Source organism: Dermochelys coriacea, chromosome 9 (genome assembly GCF_009764565.3).
Source record: "Dermochelys coriacea isolate rDerCor1 chromosome 9, rDerCor1.pri.v4, whole genome shotgun sequence".
In the NCBI taxonomy this organism is placed as follows: Eukaryota; Metazoa; Chordata; order Testudines; family Dermochelyidae; genus Dermochelys; species Dermochelys coriacea.
Window position 1 is genome coordinate 57,526,760 of NC_050076.1, and position 13,480 is coordinate 57,540,239.

Genomic DNA, 13,480 nt, shown 5'->3' on the forward strand with positions numbered 1-13,480 from the left:
TTTCCCATAACTGCTCTCTGTCTCATCAGCCTGGGGGAAAACACCTCCTTCTCTGTCAGTTCGGTCATTTGTATTCTGGCAAACTACCACCTGGCAATTTCCTGGTCCCAACTCCTCTGTTATCACACACATTGGAGCTGCATCTTGATTTAGAGACACAGTTACTTTCCAAAAATTTATCAGAAATAGCATCCTGAAAAACTGGGACCTGGATTGGGGTACCTTCCGCCACCCCTTTCTCTGAGATGTCAGCTGTGTGACTGCTCCCCTTCAGGAGGTCAGTTACACAGTTGCTTCTCAAAACCTGGGTCACAGATGGAGTGACTGGGTGCACAGATGCTGACCCAGCCATCCTCCTAATGTCCTGGGCATCCTGCCCCAAGTGACTAGTGAAGAAACATTCCTGTACCCCCACTATTCCTTTCCCAGTTTCCTCCTCTGGGCCCCCTCCTAAGACACATTTCTCTGTGCCCCTAGGAAGAGTTCTATCTCTCGTTCAGCTGCAGAACTCTGGCAGCTGACAACTGGGACAGTTTCCTTAATCCCTGACAACACCTCTCCTGCCCCAGTGCCTGAGGGCACGTTGCCTTCTGCTGGAAAGGAGCTAGTCTCAGCCCCTCCCATACTTGGAAGCACACTGCTTCCCTGTGCTACAGAGTCACAGATTCCTCACCAACCTTGGTGGTTTCTTGGATTCCCTGCCTCTTCTCTGGGCTCTCCTTTGGGACGCATTTCTCTATGCTCCCTAAAGCCGGGTTTGTCTCTGGTTCAGCTGCGACCTGCTGGCAGCTAACGACTTGGACAGCTCTCTCCGTGGAAGGCATTATACTCCCATCCCTTCCTGATGTGGTGTTGCCTCCAGCTGCAGTGCAGGAGTTGGTCTCAACCACCCTCCCATCTGGAAGGATGTGGCTTCTCCCTGCTGCAGAAAAATCAAGGAGACTCTCTCCCATTCTCTCAGCAGTTCCTGAGACCTTACCCTTCTCCCTCGGGGATCTCAGCATAAAACTCCTTCCTGCGGCAGGCAAATACTTTAACCTGAGCTACACGGAAAAAATCAATACCAAGGAGCAGGTTGACTAGGAGGTGTTCTATTACCCTCACAGTCAAAACACTTTCCAAACCTTCCCAAACCACATGGTAATCAAGGAATATGCTTTCGTCCACCCCCACAATCTCTGCCATTTGGCCAGGTAGCATACTGGCCTTTAGGACCACACTCTGCTTAACCAGAGAGATCTGGGCCCCTGTATCCCGCTACCCCAAGTACTCCCTGCCATTCATTTGGACAGCCTTAATATGCTCGATATCTGGTTCTGCAGAGGCTAATCTCACAAAACCAATATGATAGATTTCAATTGCTTGGGGGAGTTTCTGTGTTGAGGACAGCAGAACTAACATGAGCTACTGGTTGCCTGCTTCCTCCTAGCATAGGATGCTTATTCCTCAGGTGATCAGTGGAATTACACCGATAGCACCTTTTGGGCTCTTCTGCTTTCACAGGAGATTTGGGATGAGGGTTGGAGGAATGTTTTGGGGTGTTTAGAGAATGTTTAGACTCCCAAACCCCTTCTCTCTTCCCAGGGGCCAAATGGGATTCTCCCTTCCCACCAGTTTTAAACCCCCTTTTCTGTGGCCTGCCCTCAGTAGGTGCCTGATTCTATTAGAAGGCATCAGCTAAAAAAGGCACAGACTTTACATCTTTGTCCCATAGACACTGCTTTATGTCAGCCTTACATATGCTTAGGAAATGCTCCTGAGCAAGAAGATCCAACATTCCTCAAAACTTACCACCTCTTTACCCCTCACCCATTTTCCCAACAAATCTTTCGTTTTCTTTACATATTCCCCATTATTCATGCCAATATCCCTCTTAAGATTCCTAAATGTAACTCTGTATGTTTCAGGGGTAATCTGAAAACTTTGCAAAACAGTATCTTTAAATTTACAATAGTCTAAAGCATCTTCAATAGGCATTCCATTGAATTAAGATTCAACTTGATAAGTTTATGGAGGAGAAGATATGATGGGATAACATGATTTTGGCAATTAATTGATCTTTAACTATTCATGGTAAATAGGCCCAATGGCCTGTGATGGAATGTTAGATGGGGTGGAATCTGAGTTACTACAGAGAATTCTTTCCTGGATATCTGGCTGGTGAATCTTGCCCAGCCAGATTGGCATATTTGGGGTTGGGAAGGAATTTTCCTCCAGGGCAGATTGGAAGAGGCCCTGGGGGTTTTTCGCCTTCCTCTATAGCATGGGGCACGGGTCACTTGCTGGAGGATTCTCTGCACCTTGAAGTCTTTAAACCATGAGTTGAGGACTTCAATAGCTCAGACAAAGGTGAGAGGTTTATTGCAGGAGTGGGTGAGTGAGATTCGGTGGCCTGCATTGTGCAGGAGTCAGACTAGATGATCATAATGGTCCCTTCTGACCTTAATATATATGAATCTATGAATACATTTCAAGCTTTACCATTTAATTTTGCAGTTAGGATAGGAACTCACTTATCATCAGGACAGAAGTGTTCCCATTTGTGGATTTTTGGAGTGATGGGAGTCATTGGGGTCAGAGGGTTCTGGTTCTGCTTCTCTAGCAGGTCCAGTTGGTGTTTTCACTCTCTTTCTCTTTCTTCTCTCTCTCTCTCTTTTTCTTCCATGGCCCTTCTGTGTGTAGCCTCCTCCCTGGCTGCCTCTGTCTCCATAGTTTCCCTGGTTGCAGCTGCTTCTTTGAGCCTCATTTCTGCCTGTCCCATATGAAACTTGTGGGTCCTTTTCCTTCTCTGCAGCTTCCAGTCTGGCCAGCTCTACTTTTGTAGCTGCCTCACTGGTAATCATTTTTCTGCTTTCTTGTGCTAATTTCCCTCACCCGAAATAAACAGAAAATAACAAAATTGTGACCTCCTCCTGACCATTCTTAGCCACCGCACTTAAGACTCACTTAAAATCACAAATATCAGTTCTTAAAGTGTGAACTCCACTTGGAGTAACAAGCTGTACAAACACCTACTCACTGTGCCACTGTGACGTTCCCCTGGTGTTATCTGGACTGGTAATCTGTTGGGTCACTCCAATCCTCGATTGGGAGCCAGCCTTACCCTGCTCTGCTGTGAGAACCCCCACACCTGGACTGTACACTCACAGTCTCTGGCATGTAAGCTGCTCCTTGGATTGAGGAACCGAATGATACTAGCCCATATCTCTGGTCCCAGACACAACCCTAGGAACCTCCCTCTTGCAGTGTTCAGTTATGCCCGCTGGACACTGCAAGGTTATATGAGTTCTTCTATTTAACAAAGAAATTGTTATCAGGCTTGTTATCCCAAGGGGAATCTCTGACATGCTTTAAATCAAATGCACTTCTTCAGGTAGAATAAACAAACAGATTTATTAACTAAAAAGATAGATTTTAAGTGATTATAAGTCAAAACATAACAAGTCAGATTTGCTGAAATGAAATAAAAGCAAAATGCATCCTAAACTGATTTTAACACTTTCAGTGCCCTTATAAACTTAGATGCTTCTCACCACAGGCTAACTGGTTGCCCTTCAGCCAGGCTTCAGTCGCTTGGTGGTGATGTCTGTAGATGGAGGTGGAAGAGAGAGGAAGCATGGCTTTCCCTTTTATCATGTCCTTTCTTCCCTCTTGGCTTTGCCGCGCTCTTCAGAGGGAGGTGAGCATTACCTCATCACAGTCCCAAACTGACCAAAGGAAGGGGGTGACTCACTCGAGTGTCCAACAGTGTCCTTTGTTGTTGCCTAGGCCAGTGTCCTTTGTTCCTGTGAGTCTGGGCTGGGTTTGTCCCATACATGCTCTGATGAGGTGTGAACTGTCCCTCTGCTCCTGGAGAGTTTTTGCCTGGGCTTCCATTAAGCCTTGAGGACACATTTTCAGCCTCATAACTATATACATGAAATTACAACCTATAACATTACTATAACAACGAATTACTATAACATTACCATAACAACAATGCTCAGTACATCATGAGCCTTCCAAAGACACATGACATGACAAACTGTGAATTAGATCCACACAATCATATTATAAGGATGAATATGGGATGCTGGGTGTTCCTCTGAGGTACAGAATGTCACAACTTCTCCTGCAGTGTTCAGAGGGTAAATACACGAGCAGTGGTAGGGTACTTAGATGCTATAATAAAGAGGCCATATAAGTATCATTAATAGATAGATACCCAGGAAACAGGTGTCTAATTAACACTTAACTAGATGGGTAGAGAGAGAAAGTAAGGCCTTTTGCAAAAGTGGATCCCTAAAACGAAGCACTTAACTCCATATTTGGGCACCTGGATAAATCAGAAAGTGCTGTACGTCCTGCAACTCCTGTTGAGGTGTGGGGTAGTTAATCAGAGCTCAGCACTTTGAAAATCAAGCCACTTATTCAGGTGCCCAATACAGCATGAGGAGGTGAATTTTATGCAGGCTTTATGGAGATTCTTGTCTACAGACACTTGTGCAATATCCTAACGAAAACCACCTTAGCAGTCCTCCCCAAGTAAGAGCTGATGTCCCAGGGTGAAGCAAAGGCTGCAAGGGTTAGCTTAGCACAGGCTGCAAAGCAGGAAGATCTAGATGAGAAAGTGAGAGGAAGAAGTGGAAGAAGCTAGCTCAGTGAGGGGGAGGAGGAAAGAAGTGACTGCATCATCTGTTGTGACCAGGCTTTAGTAGATTGGGTGGAGGATGCAGAGGAGACATTTTGGCTACTCCCCATTGTCAGATAGACTCCGTAACTAATTCTTTCTCCTTGTGCATCTGCGGGCTCTCTTCCTGAGAGGCGGGGACTGAGGAGCTAGGAACCCAACCGAGGAATCCCCTAATCATATAAAGCAGGAATTGCTTAAAGTCTGTGATCTTCATCTTTTAATAAACAACCCTTCCACTCCTCAGTGTATTGACTGTTTGCCCTTGCATGAGGGACAGTTTCCAATCCTCTTTGCATACCATGTAGACTGGTTTTATGGTTGTGATTTTAGAGGATCCCACAAGGGATCAATCAGGTGTAAGATTATAACAGTGTGAACTTGCTCCCAAAAGTGCTCTGCTTCTGGCAGCTAAAATTCCAGCCCTGAGTGCTTCTTCCTAGCAGCACGGCTGCTCCTTGGCCATTTGGGGGTGCGTTAGTGCCATGGGAGGACTTGGCTGTCTGTAATTGAATAAAGAAGCTGCTGTACCAGGTGCTGGTGAATTCAGGAATCTCAGCTCCAGCTCAAAGGATGTATAGGCCCTTCTGTGTTACAGTAATACGTCCATGCCCCTTGGCTCACACGACCCACTTGACTTTTACTCAAATGCAGGGTGGTATTAGAAAGCTGAGGCAAATTTCTTTACATTTTCCAAGCCAGTTAGAGAAGCAAAATCAATGCTGAACAGACCTGATTTCTCCCCCCCCCATCATGTGGCGCCATTACTGGCACCTGTGCAAAGCGGGTGTGAATGGACCCTGCTGTGAATGGAAAGCCTGATATGCCCCCTTGGCATGAAAGTAATGGCCTGTTCAGATGCAGGGCACAGGGGAACCAGGTCCCAGCTCTGCTGTTCCCTCTTCTGTTTTGATTTTTAATCAGCTTGTGAGGCACTGTTCAGGGAGGCAGGGACTGTCAAAGAAGTTAGAAGCCCAGTAAATGTCAATGGAAGTTGGGTACCTGACTCTCTTTAGCCACCTTTGAAATCCCTATGTGACGTTCCCCTCTGGTGTTATCTGAATTGGTGATCTGTTAGGCCACTCCAATTCTTGACTCTGGGAGCCAGCCTTAGCCTGCTCAGCTGTGAGAAATCCCACTCCTGGGCTGTTCACACACAGCCTCTGGCATGTAAGCTGCTCCCAGCTATTTTCAACCGAATGAGACTAGCCAATATCTTTGGTCCCAGACTAAATCCTAGGAACCTCCGTCTTGCAGTGTCCAGTTATGCCAGCTGGACGCTCCAAGCTTTTATGAGTTTGTCAATTTAACAAAGAAATTGGTGTGTACCAGACTTGTTATCCTAAGGAGAGTCTCTGACATGCTTCAAACCAAACACACTTCTTCAGGTAGAAAAAACAAACAGATTTATTAACTATAAAGATAGATTTTAAGTGATTATAAGTCAAAGCATAACAAGTCAGATTTGATGAAATTAAATAAAAGCAAAACACATTCTAAGCTGCTCTTAACACTTTCAATATCCTTACAAACTTAGGGCACGTCTACACAGGCAAAGTTACAGCACCAACAGTTACAGCACCGCTCAGAGAGCGCTGAAGGAAAACTGCTGTTGTGTGTTCACACTGACAGCTGCCTGCGCAATAGCATGTTCACACCTGTGGCGCTATTCAGAGAGGTGCACTCTGGACAGCTCTCCCACAGAGCACCTCTTTCTCTTCTGCTACTAAGACTTGTGGGAAGGTGGAAGAGGTCACGGGGCATCCTGGGTCCTGACCCAATGCCCCATGACACATTGCTTCGCATCCCAGCAATCCCTGTGCTTCCATCTGCATTTGGTGCCATCTTTTAATGGTTTGTGTACTGCGCGCCCTGCCCTGCCCCTTTCTGGCTGTAGGAATGGATCCTGAGCTGTTGACAAGAATGCTGTTCGCACTGACCAACACATCACAAGTGGCAGTAGAGTTATTCCTTAAACTACAAAGGCAAGAGGAGTGCTACATTGCGAAGTAGCAACGACACAAGATTTCTTGTGGCATTCACGGAGGTGCTGACCACTGTGGAACACCGCTTTTGGGATCGGGAAACAAGCACTGAGATCACATTGTGATGCACATCTGAGATGACGAGCAGTGGCTGCAGAACTTTTGCATGAGGAAAGCCACATTCATGGGACTGTGTGATGAGTTTGCACCAGACCTGTGGCGCAAGGACACAAGAATGAGAACTGCCCTGCCGTTGCAGAAGTGCTTGGCGATTGCACTGTGGAAGCTGGCTACTCCAGACTCCTACTGATGGTTCGCTAACCAGTTTGGAATGGGAAAGTCAACCGTTGGACTCGTGTTGATGGAAGTGTGCAGGGCCATTAATCGCATCCTGCTCTGAAAGACTATGACTCTGGGCAACGTGCATGAGATTGTGGATGGCTTTGCACAAATGGGTTTCCCTAACTGAGGAGGGGCTATAGATGGCACACACATTCCAATTCTGGCACCAGACCACCTAGCCAATGAGTACATTAATCGCAAAGTGTATTTCTCAATGATTCTCCAGGCACTTGTGGATCACTGTGAGCATTTCACAGACATTAACGCAGGCTAGTCCGGAAAGGTGCATGATGCACGCATCTTTCATAACACTGGCCTGTTTGAGAAGCTGCAAGCAGGGACTTTCTTCCCAGACCAGAAGATCACCATGGGGGAAGTTGAAATGCCCACTGTGATCCTGGGAGACTCCACCTACCCCTTAATGCTGTGGCTCACGAAGCCATACATGGGGCAACTTGACAGCAGCAAGGAGCAGTTCAACAACAGGCTGAGCAAATGCAGAATGACACGAGTATGCATTCGGCTGTTTAAAAGCCTGCTGGCGATGCCTGTATGGGAAACTGGACATGGCCGATGATAATATTCCTATGCTTATAGCCGCATGCTGTGCACGCCATAATATTTGTGAAGGGAAGGGTGAAAGGTTCACTCAGGGCTGGAAAGCAAAGACTCAGCGTCTGGAGGCTGAGTTTGAACAGCCAGAGACTAGGGCTATTAGAGGGGCACCGCGCGGGGCCATAAGGATCAGGGATGCTTTGAGGCAGCAATTTGAAGCTGAAAGCCACTAATATTTGTTGCTATGTTCGGGATTGCAATATTTGTAATGCTACAAGGTGATTGTTGCACATGATGCAAGAAGGGGCCTTAACATAGCTGTACGTATGTTGCTTTGCAGTGCTCTTTTTGCTTTCACTTAATAGAATAAAGATTGCTTTCAAACAAACACAATTATTTTATTGAAAAACAACAACCACAGGAGAGAGTCAAATGAAAAAATCAGCAGGGAGCGGGATGGGGGGAGGAATGGGGGAATGGAAGGTTTCAAGAGGAGGAGGGGTCCCGGGATGCCTATAGATTTGTGTATGTCCAGGGATCATACCCAACCTGCTCCTTTGGAGTACAATGCAGCAGGTGCTGTACTTCAGGAGGACCAAACTACAGATGGGTGGGTGTTGAGTGCAGTAGGTATTGGGAGTGAGGAAGGAGGAGAGGAATACTGCGGGTAGAGAGTAGACCAGGAGGTTGATAAGAGTATATTGGCGGGGGGAGCATGGGAAAGATTTTTGCGACAGCTGCTGCAGGGGAGAGTGGGCGCGGAGCTGCTTGGTTTGAAGAGCTGGTATCTCCACGGACCATGTCCGCTTGGCGCTCCATAACTGTTAAGAGCCGCTCTGTGGCTTCTTTCTGGTGTGCCGCGTTCGCCTTTTGTACCCTCTTCTTGCTGTCCCGCCACTCCTTCAATTCCTTTTTCTCAGCGACGGACTGCATCATAACCTCATAAATAAAGTCCTCCTTAGTCCTTCTTGGCTGCTTTTGAATTCTTACAACCATTTGGCTGCCAATAAGGGAGGCTGGCTTCCCATGGTCATCTCTGTGAAGTTTAAATGCAACATTTTACGGAAGCAGCATTGTTTGCAACACAGACAACACTTTTTCAGTGCTTTAAAACACAGGTGACACTAACTGGCTGACTTCAGTCAAGCACACACAAGCCACAAGACCTCCAAAATGGTGAGTAGCCACAGGGGCAAAGTAAATCGCTGTTCCCGGACCCTGCTGTACACTGGGCACGTGGCTCTTGGGCACTTGGGGAGAGCCAGCACTGTGGTGGGGGGGGGGAGCTGATAATCATTCCTGTCTCCGCACTTTCCACAGGAGATTATCATTTTGGAAGATATCTCACTGTTGAGGGTGAGCAGAGAATCAAGGGAGGGTGTTCTCCAAGCCTGCGGCTTCCACGCTGGCCCCTATGCAGCTAGCCTGTGTGCAGCTATGGTCCCCCCCAATCTACCCCCCGAGACGGCACAGTGGTGCGGAAAGTTACCGTTGATGGGGCAAGAAACAAAGCAGCTCTGCTGAGGAACCTGCGGGAGTGGATTGCCCAGTATTTCCACGAGAGTTTCCTGAAGATCTCTGAGGGAGATTCCTGTGAAGTGAGGGAGTGTATCAACAGCCGCTCAAACTAGGCATGATGTGGGAGACAAGCCTGCTTTCTGCAACTTCCTGCCCCCAACAACTCACTTCAGCAATTCCCAAAACCAGATCCATTTACCAGGGGCCTCCTCTCCTGTTTCTGCTTTGCCAATATCCGCCTGCTGTGACTGGTGTGACAGGGTCGGGCCAGAGGGCTACAGGAGAGTAATAGAAGGCAGCTATATTAGCCCCAGGTTAAGTAGGTCCCTTTTCCTTGGGTAAGGTAACAGGGAAGGTTCCAGAACAATCAGGAACCTTCTGGAGACAATTAAGACAGGCTGATTAGAACATCTGCAGCCAATCAAGAAGCTGCTAGAATCAATTAAGGCAGGCTAATCAGGGCACCTGGGTTTAAAAAGGAACTCACTTCAGTTTGTGGTGCGCGTGTAAGGAGCTGGGAGCAAGAAGCACTAGGAACTGAGAGTGAGAACGTGGACTGTGGGGGACTGAGGAGTACAAGCATTATCAGACACCAGGAGGAAGGTCCTATGGTGAGGATAAAGAAGGTGTTGGGAGGAGGCCATGGGGAAGTAGCACAGGGAGTTGTAGCTATCGCACAGCTGTTCCAGGAGGCTCTCTAGACAGCTGCATTCCACAGGGCCCTGGGCTGGAACCCGGAGTAGAGGGCAGGCCAGACACAGGAGGTGTCGATCTGGACTGTGGGTTCAGAAAAACGGCCAATCTGAGGGCTGCCATGAAGCTCCAAGGCGAGCAAATCCGCCAATAAACACAAGACCCACCAAGGTAGAGGAGGAACTTTGTCACACTGGCTAGACTCCTCCAAGGTAGAAAAGAGCTGACTGCATGCATCTCTAGCCTCTGAGTCAACCTCTGCCTCTGATACCCCCTCCCCTCTTCATCCAAGATTGCCTCCTCCTGGCTTGGTCCACTCTTGACTGGCAATGAAGCCAATGAAGTATCCACAGGGGACTTCGCAGTGGAGGTGGGATCACCACCGAGTATCGCGTCCAGCTCTTTGTAGAACAGGCAGCTTGTGGGCACAGCACCAGAGCGGCAGTTTGCCTCCCGCGCTTTGCGGTAGGCATTCCACAGCTCCTTCACTTTGACCCTGCACTGCAATGTGTCCTGATCATGGCCCTTTTCTATCATGCATCTAGACATGTGTCCATAGGTATCTGCACTGCCTCCTCTCCCCAAATACCGATGAGGTCCAGCAGCTTGGCATTGCTCCAAGCAGGTGATCGCCTGGTGCATGGAGCAGGCATGGCCACCTGGAAAGATGCGCTGAGACCACTGCAAGCATCACTGAGCAAACAGGAAAGGGACTTCCAAATTTGCAAAGGAATGTACGGGGTGGGGCTGAGGGTTGGTCACCTGACGGCAGGGCAGTAGAGTTCAAACCGATGGCCAGAGAGCTAAGAACAGACATTGTGGGACACCTCCCAGAGGCCAGTTGCAGCACTGTAATTGACCAGGGTGTCTACACTGGCACCGCAATGCTGTAACCCCGGCACAGAAAGCACGCCTCTCATTGAGGTGGTTTTTTTAGAGCACTGCAACTGTGCAGTTTCTGCACACTAAGTGGCTTGGCAGTGTGTACACCTCGGGAGTTGCAATGCTCAAAGCTGCTTTACTGCACACAAACTTGCCAGGGTAGACAAGCCCTTAGATGTTTCTCACCACAGATCAAAGGTGCTCTTCAGCACCTTTGATCAGCGCTTCAGTCGCCTGGTGTGGTCTCTGTAGATGTAGGTGGAAGAGAGAGAGGAAGAGCACGGCAAATGTCTCTCCCTTTTATCATGTCCTTTCTTCCCTCTTGGCTTTGCGCTGCCTTCAGAGTCAGGTGAGCATTACCTCATCGCAATGCCAAACTGAGCAAAGGAAAGGAGGTGACTCTCTCTCGAGTCCAACAGATTCTTTTGTTGCTGTCTAGGTCAGCGTCCTTTGTTCCTGTGAGGCTGGGCTGGGTTTGTTCCATACACGCCCTGATGAGGTGTGAACTGCCTCTCAGCTCTTGTAGAGTTTTTGCCTGGGCTTATTTTAAGCCACCAGGATACATTTTCAGCCTCATAACTGTATACATGAAATTATAACCTATAACATTACTATAACAACTACTATAACATCACTATAACAACCATACTCAGTGCATCATGAGCCTTCTGAAGACACCCAACCTGACAAACTTTGCATTGGATGCCACACAGTCATTTTACAAGGATGAACACTGGGGTGCTGGGTGTTCCCCCAAGGTACAGAGTGTCACACCCTACCCCAAATGTTCTCTCCTGGAATTATGCTGGGGCCAGAGTGGAGGCTCCATGCAGTGGAGCAACCTGTCAGGTGGCCGTGTTTTTGAGGGCAGAGCTGTCCTGTGACATGGCTTGGTGTCTGGCATGGATACTGAGGATGCCTTTGACCCGTTGTCTCTTTCCCTCCTAGACGCCTCACCTGGTCAATCTGAATGAGGATCCGCTGATGTCTGAATGCCTTCTGTACTACATTAAGGATGGGATAACCAGGTGAGAGCGTAACTGCCACAGAATCATGTAGCACCAGTGTGTCTGCTGAAATGAACAGCATCGGACTCTGGATGTGTGAGTGCAGGACAGGCCCAGGGCATGGGATCCCCCTCTCCTCCTCATTCACTGCTGAACCAGGTATCAGTGCTCTGTTGCTATCAAACTCAGGTCACTAGTGACAAAGGGACCTGATACTATAGAGGAATTGCAGCCCTGCCCTCTGCGTGGTCCCTGGATCAGACTGAACTTCCCAGAGAAGTGAACCGAAGGGGAATCTAATTGATGTGTTCCCATGGATTTAATGTGCTTTCCTGTGAAGGGGAGCTGGGCAGCGCTATCCTTGTGGAAGAATGTCCCATTCTGGGGATGGGCGAGGGCTTCCCTCTGCAGAAGCCCTGGGCCTACACTACCCAGGCTTACTGTGAAGGGGGAGCAGACCCCAGGTGGGCAGGGAGAGAGAGCAGATGCAGATTCTAATTCCACCACTTGGAAGGGATGTGTTAGCTGGTGTATACTGGCATGTGAAAAGTCACATTTCCCCATGACAGCTTCCAATTAAGATGTTCGCCTTGTTGCCCACTGAGGCTCTCCTGAGACCAGATCCAAAGCCCATTAAAGTAGATGGAATGACCAGTGGGCTTTGGATCAGGCCCTTCAAGTGCACTGCTGCAAACAGTCTGAAACCTGGTGTATTATTGCCAGGGAACCCCACTAAGTCTGTGTCTGCCTGCAGGGTCGGCCGAGAGGACACTGAGAGGAGGCAGGACATCGTGCTGAGTGGACACTTCATTAAGGAAGAGCACTGCATTTTCCGCAGCCACACCAAGGCCGGTGGCGAAGGTACCCTCAGACAGAAAGCCTCACACGTCCACATTCTGTGCTCTCACCCCAGTTCAGTCACATACCTGACTACCTGCAGCTCCTTCTTAGTGTTTCCAGTCAGGGCACCCGAGCTCCTACTTACATCCAGGAGGACTGGGGCACTAATGCCTGTCAAGAGGCATGGAGGAGGGTATCTTCTCTCTACCTACTTTGTCAAGATGGGGTGTGTGGGAGTGCAGCCTTGACAGGATGTGCTGTGATATCGCCGCCTGTCTCCTGGGTTGGGTCATTCCCATTTCCTTCCTTGCACTTGTTGGAGCACAGTCAGACCAATCTCCTGACTGTGCCAGCTTCCCCGGTCACACCCCTTGAAAGACAGCTAGCAGTGCAGAGCATTGGCAGGTCACTGTTGCCTTCCATAGCCACACCACTGGCAGAAGTGAAGGGAAGCATTTCCAGGGAATTGCTGCTGATATGCTAATAGAGGCCATTCTGTAAGGCAAATCAGGAAGTAGAGAAGATGGGTGTGAAAGAAAAGAGTGAGCTATGGAGGTTGATTCCCTTGCCGAAGACATTCTGCATTATCTGAGATCATCCCTCCTGCAGAACGGGCAGTTATTGTTAATGAGGCTTGCTCATAGGAAGTGGGGGGTAAATCTCTGGGATTGATTTGCGGAAAGGCCGGAGACTCAGGCTCTGTTTTTTTTCTTAATCCCGCCACAGTCTTTCAGAACGTGTTTTGTAGCTTCGATGGGAGCATGGTCCAACCCCTAGAATCAGTGGTACACGTCATTGGCCAAGCAGAGTGAAGCCAAGCACTTAGCTCAGTGGCATTTTGCTGTTTGCAGTCTGAGATGCACAGGGAAGCATCTTGTTCATTTTGGTGACTGGTGACCAGACCTGATTTCTACCTTGTGCCCATTTGATACTTAGGCAGTGGAGCGGTGGTGACATCAGAGGTCGCACAGCCAGTCATAACTTCGTCC

At 48.5% G+C, this 13,480-nt stretch overlaps 1 protein-coding gene across 25 annotated transcripts in view; it reads left to right on the top strand.

Moving 5' to 3' along the window:
* Positions 1 to 13,480, top strand: part of KIF1A (kinesin family member 1A) — a 216,928-nt gene that overhangs the window by 105,862 nt on the left and 97,586 nt on the right. For all 25 annotated transcript variants that reach the window (XM_038415722.2, XM_038415725.2, XM_043491635.1 and 22 more), the window contains 2 exons: positions 11,593 to 11,672; positions 12,406 to 12,512. In XM_038415722.2, the coding sequence (XP_038271650.1) occupies positions 11,593 to 11,672; positions 12,406 to 12,512 (187 nt within the window). The remainder of the gene's footprint in view (positions 1 to 11,592; positions 11,673 to 12,405; positions 12,513 to 13,480) is intronic.